Genomic DNA, 15,361 nt, shown 5'->3' with positions numbered 1-15,361 from the left:
GGGAGTAGAGGGGGAGAGTTGCCTCCCTTGACCTGCTGGCCACGCTGCTTTTGATGCAGCCCAGGGTACAGTTGGCTTTCTGGGCTGCAGGTGCACATTGCCAGCTTGTGTCCATATTTTCATCCACCAGCATTCCTACGTCCTACTTTTCAGGGCTGTTCTCAGTCCATTTTCCTCCTAACCTGTAATTGTGCTTGGGATTGCCCCAATCTATATGCAGGACAAATTGTCCATTTCCTTTTTAATTAGCTGTATAGGACTCTGGTTCTACAATAAAGGTATTGGGTATTAAGTGATGAACCAGAGCAGGCAATACTCTCCTTACCCAACAGCTGTTAGTGAAAGCAAGACCTGGAGCATGGATCCTCTGTGTCTTTGAGTGCAATGAAGTTTTAAAGTAAAGGTGTTGAAATTTCAAAATCTGTATGCGAATGCTTTTGCTCTTGGCTGTCAACTTGTTATTTGGGAGGGAGACTTCTTTCCTAGGAGAATGTCTTTTGATGTGTTTTTCTTTGAGCTCTTGTGCTGGCCTTTTGCCACTTGTTTTCAAATGCCAAGTTACCATATTGGATTAATACTTGCCTATAGTACAGGTGCTTTTCTGTCATCAGGAAGGTATCTTAGGAAATACTTGTGAATATTGCAGATGGCTGTATGAGTGTAAATCTAAGGTCATGGTGGGAGAGTTGTCTAGACTTGAATCTTCTATGTTAATTTTTATATAACGAGGATACACCATTCTGAATGTTACAGTCTAGAAACCCTGCTGGTTGTATATGAAAATAAAGTATACATTAAGCAATTTTTCTTCATAAAGTTGGACATTTCCAATAAAGTACAAGCTGGTAAACTGAGTTTTTACTCATGTTGGTTGGTGACTTTCTCCTCTAAGGGAAGGATCCTCAGATCAGTCTAGATTACAGTATCACTTTGGATGTGTGTTTAGTCTAACTGGTTAAGAGGCATTCTAGCTGGATCAAGCTTACTAAGAGATGAATTAGGACAGAACTGTAGATGTACATTTAAGTACTTGGTATGGTTTTTGTTGTTTGAGGGTTTAATGAAGCTAATTTTTTGCCTTTTTTTCTTAATAAAATGTTAATATATTACTTAACCTGGTAGTGAGTTGGCTTCAATCATGTATCCTCCAAGTTACTGCTTTTAATGGTCTGCATTTTGACTTGTGGTGGGTGTTGGTGGGGAGGGTAGGTTTGATTCAGGTGTCCTTTTTTTTTTTTTTTTCCCAATATGTATTCTTTCAGGGATACTAACCTATCCAAAGAGTGATTAAAGTTGGAACATAAATCCTTATTCAGTTTTGTGGAACGAGGTCTAATAAGCTAGTAGCATATCAAAGCAGTTGTATGTGAGTGCAGAGGAAAATCATTGTTCTTTAATCCAAGATTTTTTGTGTCTAGATGAAATAACTTTTTGTTCATTTCATGTTAACTGCTTGCTTCTAGGTTGGGCAGCTCTCTCTAATTTACTCAAGTCTTGCCTGCTCCTATTAGTGTGTCTTTTCTGTTCAGTTTTACGATGTGATGGCAACAACGTGCCAAAAGAAATAATAAAAATATCTGTCTAGGATGACAAAAAAACTTATTGTTGCAATATAAAGCTGTACAGCCTCTAATTTGTAATCTATTTTGTCTTGTGCAGATGCACGAAGGGTTGAGCAACACCTCTTCAGAGAAGTCAAGCAGTGCTTTTAATTCAAATGGCTGAGCCTTCTTCTAGACAACATCTCTAATTAGTGCAAATTGTCAACTACTGACAGAGTTGCTCTGTGTTGCTCCTGTGATCCTTCACTAAACCTGCTCTAAGGTGATACATTCTCTGCCTAACTCCTTGTGAGTTAGCGCGGAACATTCTGGCTGCACAGTGAAAATCCGGTGTGGGATTCTTCTGAGGTTGTTTTCACTGACAAGTAAACATAGTTCAAAGAAACTGGGTAGCTGTTACTAGAGTAGAGAGGTAAGATCAGTCATTTCTCTTTAGTAGACAATGACTATCTACATCCCAGTAAAAGCCTGGCTTCAATAGAATTATATAGAGGTACTGTTAATACCTGTTACATCTCATGCTTTATAATTTGTCTTTTTGGAGGAAGAACAATAGTCCACACATTACTGTTCTGATACAGAGGCAAAATCACAAAGTCAGATACTTTTCACTTTGCAAATTTCATTATGCTTTTACTTCCTGTAGAAAATTTGTGTTTTCACCATTTAGGTATTTATCTGTTAGGAAGAGGGCTTGGTAGTTTGTGGCTTCTCAATTGGAGAGCTGTATCCTGTAATCTTTAAAAACCTCTGCATCATGAATTTATGGCCCATTCTGAAGGGTTAAGCTGGTGTGGTCATGGGGTTGTAGCTCTTGAGTGTTCCTGGATGCTACCACTAATATCTGGTGAATCTTTCTTTGATTACTTTCTATATTATCTCATGCAAGTTTCCATTTAGTTATAAAGCATAAACAGGACATGTTTAAAAATAGATTAATCTGTTTTACTAGCATTTTGGTTTTAATATTTTGGTTTTTTTAAAAAGCCATTTCATAGTTGTTCAGGTTGACACCCTTCAAGTGTTTTTCTGAAGTGTTTTCCTCATAATTTAAAGTGCCTGAATCGATAAACAATTTCTCAAGTCTCTAAACTGCTTTTAAAATTTAAAACTAAATGTTCATTTATTTTGTAGCCTTAGGCTTCTAAGCCTTATTTTGAAATGTTGAAGCAATTTTAGCATTTCGATCAGCCATGTGAAATTAGTCATCAAGCAAAAGCCACAATTCCGGTATAAAGCAAGAAGTTTGTCTGAAACCACTATTAGAGCCACATGTTTCTAGAAAGGCACCATAGACTAAATACAATACTAGATTGGATAGAGCATGCAAACTACCTATTAAGTGGTCGAAGAAATGAGGTAATTCAGTCATTTGGTAAAGTTGTTTCCATGGGTTACATAATTTTTACATAAAGTCTAGAGCAACTTGAACATATGAGAGAGCTTTAGGGGATGAAATGTAATGTTTGGGATATAGCCCATGTTGGGGCATAACAGTATAAAAAAGCTTTTTTAAATGAAGTGCTGGATTCACCAAGAATTAGAAGGAATGCTCTATAGCAAAATCTCCCCCAAACTCACAGGCTTGTTGTTGATGTTGTAAGTTAATTCTGAAGAAGGCTGACAATCTTGGCACTGCAGGTGTGAGTGGTGGCTGGGAAAAACGACTAAACCTGGCTGCAGACTTTCAGCTATGGTATTTGAAGAAATGTAGGTGGTCTTGAGTCTTAGCTGTGTTGTTAGACCTTCAATAATATCTATCACAAGTATACTATAGTTTTTATAGTGCTGAGAGCACTAAATCAATTTCCTTCTCTGCTCTGACTGTATAAAGTGTTCTTTACCCCAGAGTTGTTTCCAGCCTTGCTGTCCAAGATCACAGTAATGCCAAAGTTTTGTTAGCTGTGTCTACAAAAGCAGTGACATAAATAGGATGGGACTGGAATGGATGTGAGTGTGAACTGAATGTGATGCAAGTTGATTAGCGGCCTAATGCTTTCACTCTTCATTATTAATCAAGCCATTTGTGGCAGGCTGGATTTATCAGATTTATGTCAATAGCTTTTATCTGTTTGAGCACCTTTTGCTTACTCTGTAACTGTGTAGAAAAGTGGTGTGCTGCTAACTTGCTTTGCACACATTAGCTGCTTTTGCTGTTATGGAGTTTTTAGAGGATATGTTTAAGTCCCAAGTCTTGCTGTGTATTTTGTCTTTTAAGAGAGTGTGATATTTTAGATTGAAGGCTTGGTAATCAGAGATGATTCAAAAATTGTGTCTGCTTTAGGAGCAAAGCTTACAGACTGCTTATGCATGAAAAATTTCTCCACTTGGTGAGAATTCAGCACTATTTATTTTAATCAGTAATCTTTTTGTAAATAAAAAAGGGGGGAAGTACCAGTGCAGTAGTTGCTGCAGAGACAATCACGTGTATTTTACACTTATGACTAATCCAAAAAAAAGGAAAGTTTGGTCAAATTCTCTAACCACATTTTCAGCCTGCTTGGTATGGTCATCCTTCCTAGTGTTTTCTTCAGTCATATGAGAGGGAAGTAATATTTCTAGTGCCTCCTGGTGATTAAGTAATACTGTTTTTCACTTGGTGTTTGAGGAAAGGGCATATTATCTGGAGTTTTGGGTTTTAATTCAAGGTTTTGTACTTCAACAGTATGCATGGAACAATGGAAAACCTGGCATCAGAAAAATAGATTTTATAGTTTGTCTTGTTAGTTTGGCTTACGGTAAAAGACTGCCTTGTAAGATAGTGTCCTTTTGGATGCAGAGATGCATGCAGGGGCTTCTGTGCTCTGACAGCATTTGTGATGGCGTAAGACATCACTGCCACTGTCTCTAGGCTTTATCAGCTTTGCGAAAGGGAAGTTTGTAGCTGAAAACTGTATCTAAGGTAGAGGAGGGAGGTGTGATCTAGGATGCAGTTCAACTTTCACCTACAGTATCAAGCCACATCCTGATTTATATCTATTCTTTGGACTTCTAAGATGTCACTGTTTTCGGTTAAACACTTTCAGCTTTAGCTTTTTTGTGAAGTCTGGCTAAAAGCATAACTTGTGCAGCTTTTTTGCAAAAAACTTGCTCAGGAGGTTTTTCTCTTAAAATTTCAGTGTGGAGCCATTACAAAACCAGGACAGGTGAAATCTTGTCAGCAGGGAAACTTATCTTTTGATCTCTATCACCCACTCTAGGAGTGGAACATCTTCCCCATTCACCTTCTTGGATATTAGTTGATTTTGAGCTAATGGTTCCAATATGTGCTGCTTAAACCTGCATCTCATTTCCTGGCAAGGAGGGACGGCCCTTGGTGCTTGTATACAATCTGCAGAATGCATATACTTAACTCTGGAAAGTAAGTTTCTTAGGCAGTGAGGTTCTCAGAAAGAAATAAATCTTAATGTTAAAAGCATCTTCAGCTGAAGAGCTCTCTAACTTGGGTTGTAACTTCCTCCTTTTCATTATGCATCCTGTTTGAGAATGAATCAACCAGTTTCACTGACCAAATCCTTTTTTGAGATGGGTTAACATGCCCAACCTGCTAGTCTTCAATTTCCATAGGCTGTCTCTCCAAATCTCCTACTTGCCAACTAATTTCCATTCCATCAGAGTTTGTACATCGTTTTTACCAAATAGAGTGAATAATTGTGCAAATTAGACACTTTTATTAGATTTCTTTCAAGGATTCTTTTCTCTCAGTGGTATGTTGCAATGAAAAAGGCAAGCTCCTACATTCACTACCTCTTTAGTCCTTTCCCTGGGGAAAAAATATGCAGCCTGTACGTGTGTTTTTTGAAGCCTTTGGATGCATGTGTTGGAGAGGCCTTGTTAAATTTATGGGGATGGAATCAGTGCTCAAAAATCTTGTATTCAGTTTTTATCCTCAACTTGTGTTTTGGTCTTTCAAGGTTTTTATTAAGAAGCAAACCAGCATTTTAAATAGTGAGTTAAACTGAAATCAATTCAGCAATTGAGTATTTTGGCAGCTCCAGCTCTCTTTGATATAATGCTTGTGACATGGACATTATTTAGTGAGAAGGGTCCATTGATAAGAGAACCTTTTTCCCTAAACTTCTGTAATCCACTGTCTGTACAATGTGACACTCCAATTAAGCTTCCTTTAGAGAGATTGACAGTTATTGCATTGCTAAATGTTTAATTGTCTTGGTGACAGGTCTAGTTTAGGCAACTCCTGCTTGCCCCTATTTGCTTCTTCCTATTTCTAAACTGATTCCTCAGTAGCAGTGAAACTGCGAGGCCACGCGATGGAGTGATCAGGTGGTGAGTTTGGCTGGAATAACCAGCGTGCCTGCAGGGAGACTTAATTTTAAGGAGGTTGTTTTTCCAGAGGTTCCTTAGAAAAGAGCACCTTCTAACTCTCTCCCACACCAGTTAGGGGACTGGCCAGGGAGTGAGCTGAGCACTGGATGAGCCGACGCTGCTTCCATGTGCAGATGGAAACATCTCTTGAAAAATGGCAAGGAATGGCATGATCATGCTGTTTATCTCTGCAAATAGGCAGCTGGTCTAAGCACTGTGTTCTACATCACTTTGTGACATTTTAAACAATGCTTCTGTGGTTTCCTTTAACAGACAGCCCAATTAATTTCTTACTTATGTTTTCTGGTTGCTTTTTATCCCATACTTCTTATGTACTCCAGCTGTGATGCCAGTGCTCAATGCTGAAATTCAGCTTGCAGTTTCTGAAATAGATCATCACTTTTGGTCTAGAGCTTTAGGTGGCTTATATTCTCTTGAAATTAGATTGCCAATTAAGTTTCAGTATTGGACTATAGATACTTGTCATCCTTTTCAAACTTTTAGGATGCTTTACTGAGCCAGACATGATGCACTACTCCTAAATAAAAAAAAAATCATATTGAATACTTAATGAGAATATACATTTTTAGTGGTAGCTTCAGGGTGTGTACTTACTGGTCTCCTGGTTTTATTTACCAAGAAAAGTAATAATAAAAAATGGTATTAAGTGTCATCTTACTTGGCTGATGAAACAAGACCTTTTGGCCAGGAGGGAACCTCTTAATTGCTTCCATATGTTTAATCTTTGAGCTTGTATGAGACCCTATCCTTAGTTCACTCCAAGAATATGCTAAGTTGTCTTTTTCTGACAAAATAAACTTTGTTATAGCTGGACTGGTCCATACTAATTTTGTTTTATGATCTCCCCATTATTATCTTAGTTCCTAAGAAAAATATGCTTTAAGCCAAATACAAAAGCAAAAAAACATTTCAGTTCCATGTTTTTGTGGTTTGTTGTGAGTGATGGCCATTGAAGTAGGTTTTAGTTTTGAGCTATACTTACCAGCTGCTCTGTCGTATAACTTTCAAGACAGTAAGAGGCTTCCATTATTAAACTGTTACTCTTTTGTGATTGTCCACCAGTTGTCTTTGTGGAAAATCTGAAGGAAAAGTAATCTTAGTTCTGGTAAGACACAATAGCACTTTTGTCAGTCCTTTTATTTTCTGTACCAGGTTTTCATGGTAACTTTCTCAGTTTCTGGTGAAACAACTAAAGAAAAATTATTCAAGAGCGTTAAGGAATGTAATGTTCCTCTTTGTTCAGCATCTTTTGAAAATGTAATAGTAGCTAACTTCCTTGTTTTATTTCCAGTATTGTTCCACTTTTGAAAGAATCCATTGGAATCTTGATGCAGCGAACGCCTCCTTCCCTGGAAAATGTCCTGCCTCAGTGCTACCAGAGGGTGAGCTCTTAGGCCGTTTTAGCTTCAGATGAAGCTGCTGACTGAATCGGCCCCAACTGTGTGTGTGAGAATATTTTGTGATGTTTTCCCAGTAATGCCCATGAAAGGTTCCTTAGATTGTACAAACAGAGGTACCAGTTTGATTCTTACCTTTCTGAAGTCCTAAATTGTATGTAGATTGAAGTCAGTTTGTGTTTTAAAGCATGCCATGTTGGTTGAGAAGAATAGATCCTGAAGCTTTTCTTCTCAGAGTATTTGATTCTGATACAAAGTGTGTAATGTTTTTCTGTTTTGTTTCATTTTTGTCTCTCTCAAAATGTAGTTCTTAATAAAGTGAGGTGGAGTAACATTGGAAGGGTATTTATAAGAGTACATAGATTACTGTGGATTTGGCTTCTCTTAGTACTCCTGTTTAACTTGCCTATTACTGTGTCATGATCTGAACATTTGAAGGACCTTTGCAAAGCTGATACAAAGCACTTGTAGGAGTGCCATCTTGCCTTGGGAAGTTATAGGATTCTCATTGTCAGTGAAATATATGTAGAACATAAATGCAGTAAGATACACATGACATACAATGTGTTTTCCCCTTCCTTAGAATTACTGAGATAGTAATAAGAAATTTAAGTGAAACACCACAGATTGCACAGTGACCTACAAGTAAAAAAATGGCTTTTAAAATATTTTCTGTAAAGGAACATGGTACAGCTAAACGTTTTCTGAAATAATTTTTTTTAATGTGCTTGTATTTTAGGTTCAGCAGTTGCAAGGAGTTTACAGCTTACATGATCCGCATTTCTGGACCCTCTGTACCGATGTTTACATAGGGACTTTGAAACTGTTAGTAGCTCCTGATGCTGATGGAAGGTGGATTTTAAGCCAAACTCACAATATTTTTACTCAGGTATGTTTCATGAGTGAAAATTATATATCAAAGCGTAAATTTTCTGTCACATGGTGTGACATGGTCATTCTTATCAAGAAAAACTGTGTTTCTGGTGTTGGTATCAGTGCGTTCTGAAAAGCTGCTCTGCTCCAGCTGTATAGAACAGTTTTTAAATACTCAGTAGTGCAAATGAATTGCTGTACCTCTCTGAATTAGTGTTTGATGCCACTTAATAGAGATAAAAGCTGTAGTTGTCTGAGGTATATCAAATTAAGTTGAAAACCTGTATTGACCTATGAGGAGCCAAGAAAATAGATGTGGCTTCTGACCACAGACTGGTCCTACCTGAGTTCTTCACTGTGCTGGTGCTGTATTTGTCTTTCATTTCTCTTAAAAATTCATGGTCTTTGCATATTTTGTAGTTTTTGCTGTGGTGATCACTAGTTAAAATGTAGCCATTAGCTGGCAGGTTGTATACAAACAGTGCATTCCCATTTATTTCCCTACAGATTCTAATTTTTATATAGATACTGGTAGCACTTTTAACTGATATGAAAGACTGGAATTCTTGACAACAGCTGAAATTATTGAAAGTTGATAGTTCTTGCCTTAAGATTAATATCTGAAAAATTTGAGAAAAAAAATTCTGTTGCTTCTTTATACTTTTAGTCATTAAACATGAAATTCCTTCTGGCTGTGCCTATTCCAGTATAGCTACTGGATATGAATGGTTTAGAAGTAGAGCCCAGAGTCTGATAGAAAATTGTTCTCTAGCAAGAGAACATTGTGAATAATAAAGCTGGAAACTTACTGTCTTATACCATCCAGAATTAAACATCCTGATTTTATTCTTGACAGTGAAGCACTGTATTTTAAAAAAAAAGTTTTTCCTTAATGTTTTTTCTCTGATTTTGAGAATGGAGAGTTCTGTAGCTAATAAGGAGACAAATATTTCTTCTGATTAGATTTATTTGATACTGTAAATAAAAAATGTTTCTGTCAACAGTTTAGCTAGTGCTTGCATAAATGTTGTTTACAAAACTTTCTACAGCACTGAGAGTCCTTGTGTGCTCAGATGCACCAGATGCATCTTGTTTCCCATGTTCTAAACGTTCTGTTGGTCTACTGCATTGGCAGCTTGTGTATGTGATGGCCTAATGAATCATTTATGCATCTGATAGGAACCCCTTTTATTTAACTGTTTGATAAGTTTTAAAAAATTCAGACTGGACTTTTGTTTGGGTTTTTTATGCATCTTGCATACTCAGTTTGTGAGTATTTCTGAGGAGAGAAATGCTTTTGTACAATTCATATACCTTTATCAAAAGTTATTTCAGTTTGCCACAATGTCATTAAATTTCCTATAGCCACTGTTGTTTCTTACTGAAATCTTAATTTAGAACCAATTCAAACAATAATTCTCATATTATGCTCTTGTATTTACCTCCACTTTAAACTGACAGCTCTTGAAGCAGCTTACTTTTCAGGAAGTTGGACTTGTACAAAATAAAGTTAGAACTGCCTTTTTGCAGCTTCACGTGTGACAGTTATTTAGGATGAATCAGAAAAGGTAATGTAGCAAAGCTAATGTTAATATATAATCGTATTTGTGCACTTGAGTATGTGAAGAGCTGTATTCATAGAGCGTGCTCAAAGTTTGTAGTTTCCAAATTGCCAGTATTGCAGTGAATGATGTGCTAAATGTAGAAGATTAATTACAGAAAAACAAGAGTTTTTTGCAGGTAACTTACTGATGTGGACTGGTGTTCAGGACAGTTAAATTGCTTTGGCTTTACAGGGGTTTTTTTAACTACTCTTCTTTTTTCCACAGGCAGGAGTAAGACAGCTTTACGTACAGATTGATGTTGCAGCCATGTAGGGAATTTTTGAAATTGGACCAAAGCTTTCTGTACTGTAATGCTGTAACAACATACACTTCTCAAGACAGAACCTGCCTCTTCCTGTTCTGGAATTGACTGTATGATTCCTGTCCTTGGGCTATGGATGGAGTTCACTTTTAAGGAGTAAATATTGAATGAATGTTACAGACTTTGGGTCTTGTCTTTTTGTGGCCCCTAAACTTGGAAGTTTTTGAGGGTTTTTTACTTACTAAGATTGTGGTACTGGAAAGCCTGTCACGTCTTCAGTGAAGCTGCTGAAACCACTGCTCATTCCCATAAAACCAATGTTACCAACAATTGGAAACTTCTTTTGTAGATAATGTCACAATGGCTGACATGCTTCAATATAATTGTATGTTTGTACAATTGTTTGTACTTTGCAAACTTAATGAACCAAACCATATTGGGTTTTCAAAGTGCCTTTTATATCAGGAGAGGTATTTGCCAGCATAAAAATGGAGTATCAAAGGGTTTTATTACTTTTACAAATGTCTTGTATGCAGTCTGATTACGTATTAATGATGTATGTGGGGGGTTTGTGTACTTGCATAACTGTAGATGTTAGAGTTTCCCTATACTTGCATCTTACCAAACAGACAGAAAAATTCTAAATTTAAAAGGCAAAGCTGTTGTGAAGACAATTGCCTCCAAAACCATGTATTTTGTTGCACATACCTCGTGGAAATTATTTTAGTCAAAATGTTAGATTTATCTCCAATTCTTAAGTCTCATCATACTGTTGAGAGTAATAAGGCATTATGTGATGCTACTTTGGCTCACATCATGGAAACAGCAGGCAGCTGAGGGAAGATGCTGGTGATGGAAGCAATGCTTGAAGTTTTTTATCTTGCAAACTATGTGGTGGGAAAAATTAAATCCTTAAATTATTTGTGAAAGCTTAGATCTCCATGATTTTAGTAAGGTGTGATAATTTTTATTGAAGTGACTGGTGAGATAACTTTAGTCTTTCTAAATACTGAGAATAATTGTTCCCTGGTGGTTATACCTGAAGTGCAAATAGGGACCATGGTTCATGCTGTTTAAGATTATGCTTTTTCCAGGTTGACAAGTCTGATGATTTTTTTTTACTATCTTACTCTGAAGCCCTGTGTATTTTCATGGCAGGTGGGGGGAATTCTCAGTGCAGCAAGTTGTTGTTTCCAGAAACATTGGTCTGTCATTTTTTTCTAGCATTTATGATCATTTTACACTTTCAGATCAGAGCATTGTTTTCAAAGACAATCTGCTACATTTTATAATTCCATTATTTTCCACAGTATTACAGGTGATAATTCCACTATGGTGTAGTAGTTAGCTTAGTAAAGGAAGATTTTATAAAGGACATTTTATAAACAGAACATTGTGGGGTAAAAAACAGCTACCCAGTGTCGTGGATCTTAAGTATTCTTCTGGTACCTGGTATGTGGTGATACTGCAGTCAAGGCCCTTCTGAGGCTGACAGTGTCTTGTGTATTAAGTGCTGGGCACTATTAAGGTACCCCAGAGTTGTTTGCAGAAATACTTCGTGTGCCACTGATGTTGCTGAATTCATGGTAGAGGTTAAGAGCTGCTTGCAATCATTCTCTCATTCTTATATAGTACCTGAATTTTTCTCTTCTTCATGTGAAAACACAATGGTTGCCAAGTTGATAGGTAGTTCCTGAATTTTCCGGATGAGATAGTGAAACAGGAAAGTAGGTTTTGTACACAGCTGGGGAGTGCACTCTTGTGCTTGGAATTGAAAACTGGGTGTAAAGAAAAATAGCAGCCACATACATGTTGCTCTTAAGCTTTGCAGTCTCTTCCAGTCTTCAAATCCTTTTTTATCCCTGCTGCTGGTTTCTGATCTTGTATGCTTCTCCTGTGGATGCTGGTAGAGTGCTCTTTCAGCTGGCTGCACTGTTCCACCTCTCTCTTCTGGCCTCCTGCCTGGCACCCCATCAACTCCCTCCCCATCTCGCTTTGCAGAGGTTCTGCCAGGCCTGGAGTTCCTGACCACAGGATGAGATCTATAAGTTACATGGTGCAGAGTAGGGTCCAAGAATCTGTTAAGCAGATTTGAGTGTTGCAGTTTAACATGCGGTGTTTGCATGTATGTTCACAGAAAAGGTAATTCAAATATGGTTGTAATTATAGGATGGAGATCCCTCATTGTTTAGTAATATGTTGCATATAGACTGCTGCTTGTTGGTTGACAGCATGATTTTTTTATATTTTTTAATAGTTAATATTACTGTTTGAGGCTAGAGAAGATCAACTGATACCACCTTAAAGGCAAGCACCAGCCAACTTCATGGCAAGTGTGTTATGGTCCAAGAACAGGCCTTGGTTTATATCATTTTTATACCAACATGTTTTGGGACTGAGTATTCCTGGACTGACTGTACTGAAATACTGTAGTGCTGTCCAAGCTTGGCCACCTTTTTAGTTCCCTTATATGAAAAGACAACTGCTGCAATTTGTTTCCAAGTGAGAATCTGCCTGAGTGGCAACTGGGTTTGTTCTTGTGTTTGATGGGTTTTTTTAAGAGGTACATCTACAAATGTCTTAAATATGGGAAACTGAGTGAAAAAGCTGGTTATAATTACACAATACTGATTTTAATATTTCTTTTTACATCTTTTTGTTGCTTATGGGATCCTGACTGTTGGAAACATATGTACAAGTTTGAATTTTTTAACCATGATAGCAATTTATTTGATATTTTTAAGGACAACTTGATGTTTTTATAGTAAGAAATTAATCATTTGTTATTAAATATAACAGAGGATAGTGTAGGGAAGTCAGATTTGAAGTAGACTTTAAGCCTTTATAGGTTTTCTGAAAAAGGATAAGCATCACAAAATTCTACAAAAGATGGTAGATGACATGTCCAGTAGTTAACTACAATCACATCTGCTATGTTAGTAAACAGAGTGATGCCTGATTTATTTTTTCACCTACTAAAGGGATATTTGCTCAAGTTTTGGGAGAGTACAAATTGTGCAATTGAAAGTGCAGCTTTTCTTATCCTGAAAGTTAAAGCTACATTATTTTGTGTTTTGCTAATTACCTAACACTTAGCTTTATGTGACACTTTGCTCCTAAGACTTACAGGTGATGCCTTGCATCATTTAAACAAATTGTTCTGTAAATGACTGACATCCAGAGGTGGATGAATTGTCGGCAGAACATCTGCTAAAACTCAAGCTTCCTGGTATCCAGTGCTGAATTTTGAACCAAGTTTTCAGAGTATGATTTTTCTCATGTTTTCATGTAGCTGAAGCTTACTGTGGGGTTACTCATCTGTCTTTGTGGGGTTTTTCTGTGACTGAAAACAGTAACCATATTATCCCTAAGACCAAACCTGCAAACAGCATGAATTTTACAGGCCTTACAGCAAAATAAGAAGATAAAACAAGTGCTACAAAGTGTCTGTTTTAAAATGCCCAAAATGTTTATAACGGTAAATAACAGTGGAAGAAAATTACTTAAGAGTGAAGACTGGTCCTTTATAGGCTATTCCTGAAAGTCTGTACACATGGAAAGACTTGTTCCTTACATCATCTCCCAGAGAGAGCCAGGTTACTTGTGCAGTTTGCTAAACTGTGGCAAAAAGTGCTGGTCCAAATAAATGACTCTGCTTTTTTATGTAGTACTGCTTAATAAAACAAAAGTTAAACTGCATCATTAGCAAGAGCTGCTGACGGTATTTTAACATAAAAATTGAAACTGCTGCTACTACTAAAATGGACTTTAATGACTCGTAACATTCTTCATTTTTTTTTCTGAAAATGTAGAGCTGGGTTTAAAGGTGAAGGAAATAAAGGGTATCTTTTTTTAACTTTTCTAAGCGGAACTGTTTGGGGAATGTAAACAAAATACAAGAGGAGAGAGAGGCTGCTGCTGAACTGCAGTTTTCCAGCCTTTGCACTCACTGTGCAGTCAAATTGTGGAGTTAATGGCTTTTCTCTCACTGTGCAGATTTCAGTTGCAGAAATGTTGATACTTCTATAAAGTGCAAATACTTGTCAATACTCATGTAACAAGATCTTTACATAACAGTTCAGAGCAACAGCTTTAGTTACTAATTAAGTCCTGTCTTGTTTTCCCCAGCAGCCATTAGCCTGACACTTGCTATGATTCTTGATTATTACACCCATTTTAAGCATGTTTGGGAATGAGTATAGAGGGATTTCCTTTTTTTTAATTATCCATTTCTCTCATCCCTAATACTGACTCAGTGGTCAATTCCTCCTTTGCACCTCTGAAAATCCCTATCTGCAACTTGCTGGGATTCCCTTCTGGATTTCTCTCCCATTCAGGCTCTGCTGCAGTGACTATCCTTGTTGGGACTTCATTGCCAGAGACTGCTATAATGTGAAAAGATGCCAGTTACGCTTCTGCTGTGCCTGGCACGTGAAGACTACATGTCTTGTGAGCCACAAAAGGTTCCTGCTGATGTGGTAATTTGGCAGAAATAATGTGTAAAAGGAGTTGTGTATTTCACTTCCCATGTTCATTGAAGTCTTTTCATGTGTATGCTGGGATCTTGTACAAGAGTTAAATGAATCGCTACAGTATTTTGGCTGAAGTGTGAAATACTGTGAATGAAGAAATTGCCCAAATCATTCCTTGTAGCACACAGCACATTGCTTGTATTCAGCATACTGCTTGCCTCTACCTTTAAATTACAGGAATGACTCTTAGCAATGAGCTTAAGTTGAATTGTACAAAAGAGTACAGGTATCAAAATACCTGTAAAGAAATCTTAATACACAAGGCAGCTCACTAAAATTCTGAAGATTGCATATGATTTTGTTCTGGAATGCTAATGTTAGTAGCTTAGCCATGACTTGTCCCAAGTGCAATAGTAGAAATTTTTAATGTAATCTTTTCTACTTGAATACAGTCTATATAAAATGTTAAAATGTCCTATATTGCTGAAAGGATACGGGATCAAATTTCTCAATAAATCTTCAGTTTAAAAAAAGTACACAGGTCTGCTTTGTTGTCATATGTACTGTGAATACTAGTTGAAGTAGCAACCACCATAATTAATTAACTGATTTTAAAGACAACTCTTGCAGTCTGTCTGCTCAGAATTGTCTTGAGGTTAATTGTGGTTACTACAGCTTGCACTTCATAAATCCTCGTATTAACATAATTAGAAATTCAGTTCTATTTTAAGCTGTAACCTTCTGAAATAAGAAATTATACACAGCTGCTTCCTCTGTTTCAGCAACTGGCTGAAGTGTGAGTCCTTGATTTTCTTGGTTTAGACATAAAGAACATTCTCACCTG

At 37.1% G+C, this 15,361-nt stretch overlaps 1 protein-coding gene across 2 annotated transcripts in view; it reads left to right on the top strand.

The window, feature by feature from the left end:
- SLC30A7 (solute carrier family 30 member 7) overlaps nt 1-15,053 on the top strand; it is a 29,405-nt gene extending 14,352 nt beyond the window's left edge. For both annotated transcript variants that reach the window (XM_051625351.1, XM_051625350.1), the window contains 3 exons: nt 7,201-7,291; nt 8,046-8,195; nt 10,009-15,053. In XM_051625351.1, coding sequence (XP_051481311.1) covers nt 7,201-7,291; nt 8,046-8,195; nt 10,009-10,056 — 289 coding nt within the window. In that variant the 3' untranslated portion in view covers nt 10,057-15,053. The remainder of the gene's footprint in view (nt 1-7,200; nt 7,292-8,045; nt 8,196-10,008) is intronic.
- The last annotated feature ends 308 nt before the right edge of the window (nt 15,054-15,361 follow it).

Source organism: Apus apus, chromosome 7 (genome assembly GCF_020740795.1).
Source record: "Apus apus isolate bApuApu2 chromosome 7, bApuApu2.pri.cur, whole genome shotgun sequence".
Taxonomy (NCBI): domain Eukaryota; kingdom Metazoa; phylum Chordata; class Aves; order Apodiformes; family Apodidae; genus Apus; species Apus apus.
Note: the sequence above shows the minus strand (reverse complement) of the source record. Positions and strands in the feature narration are given on the sequence as shown.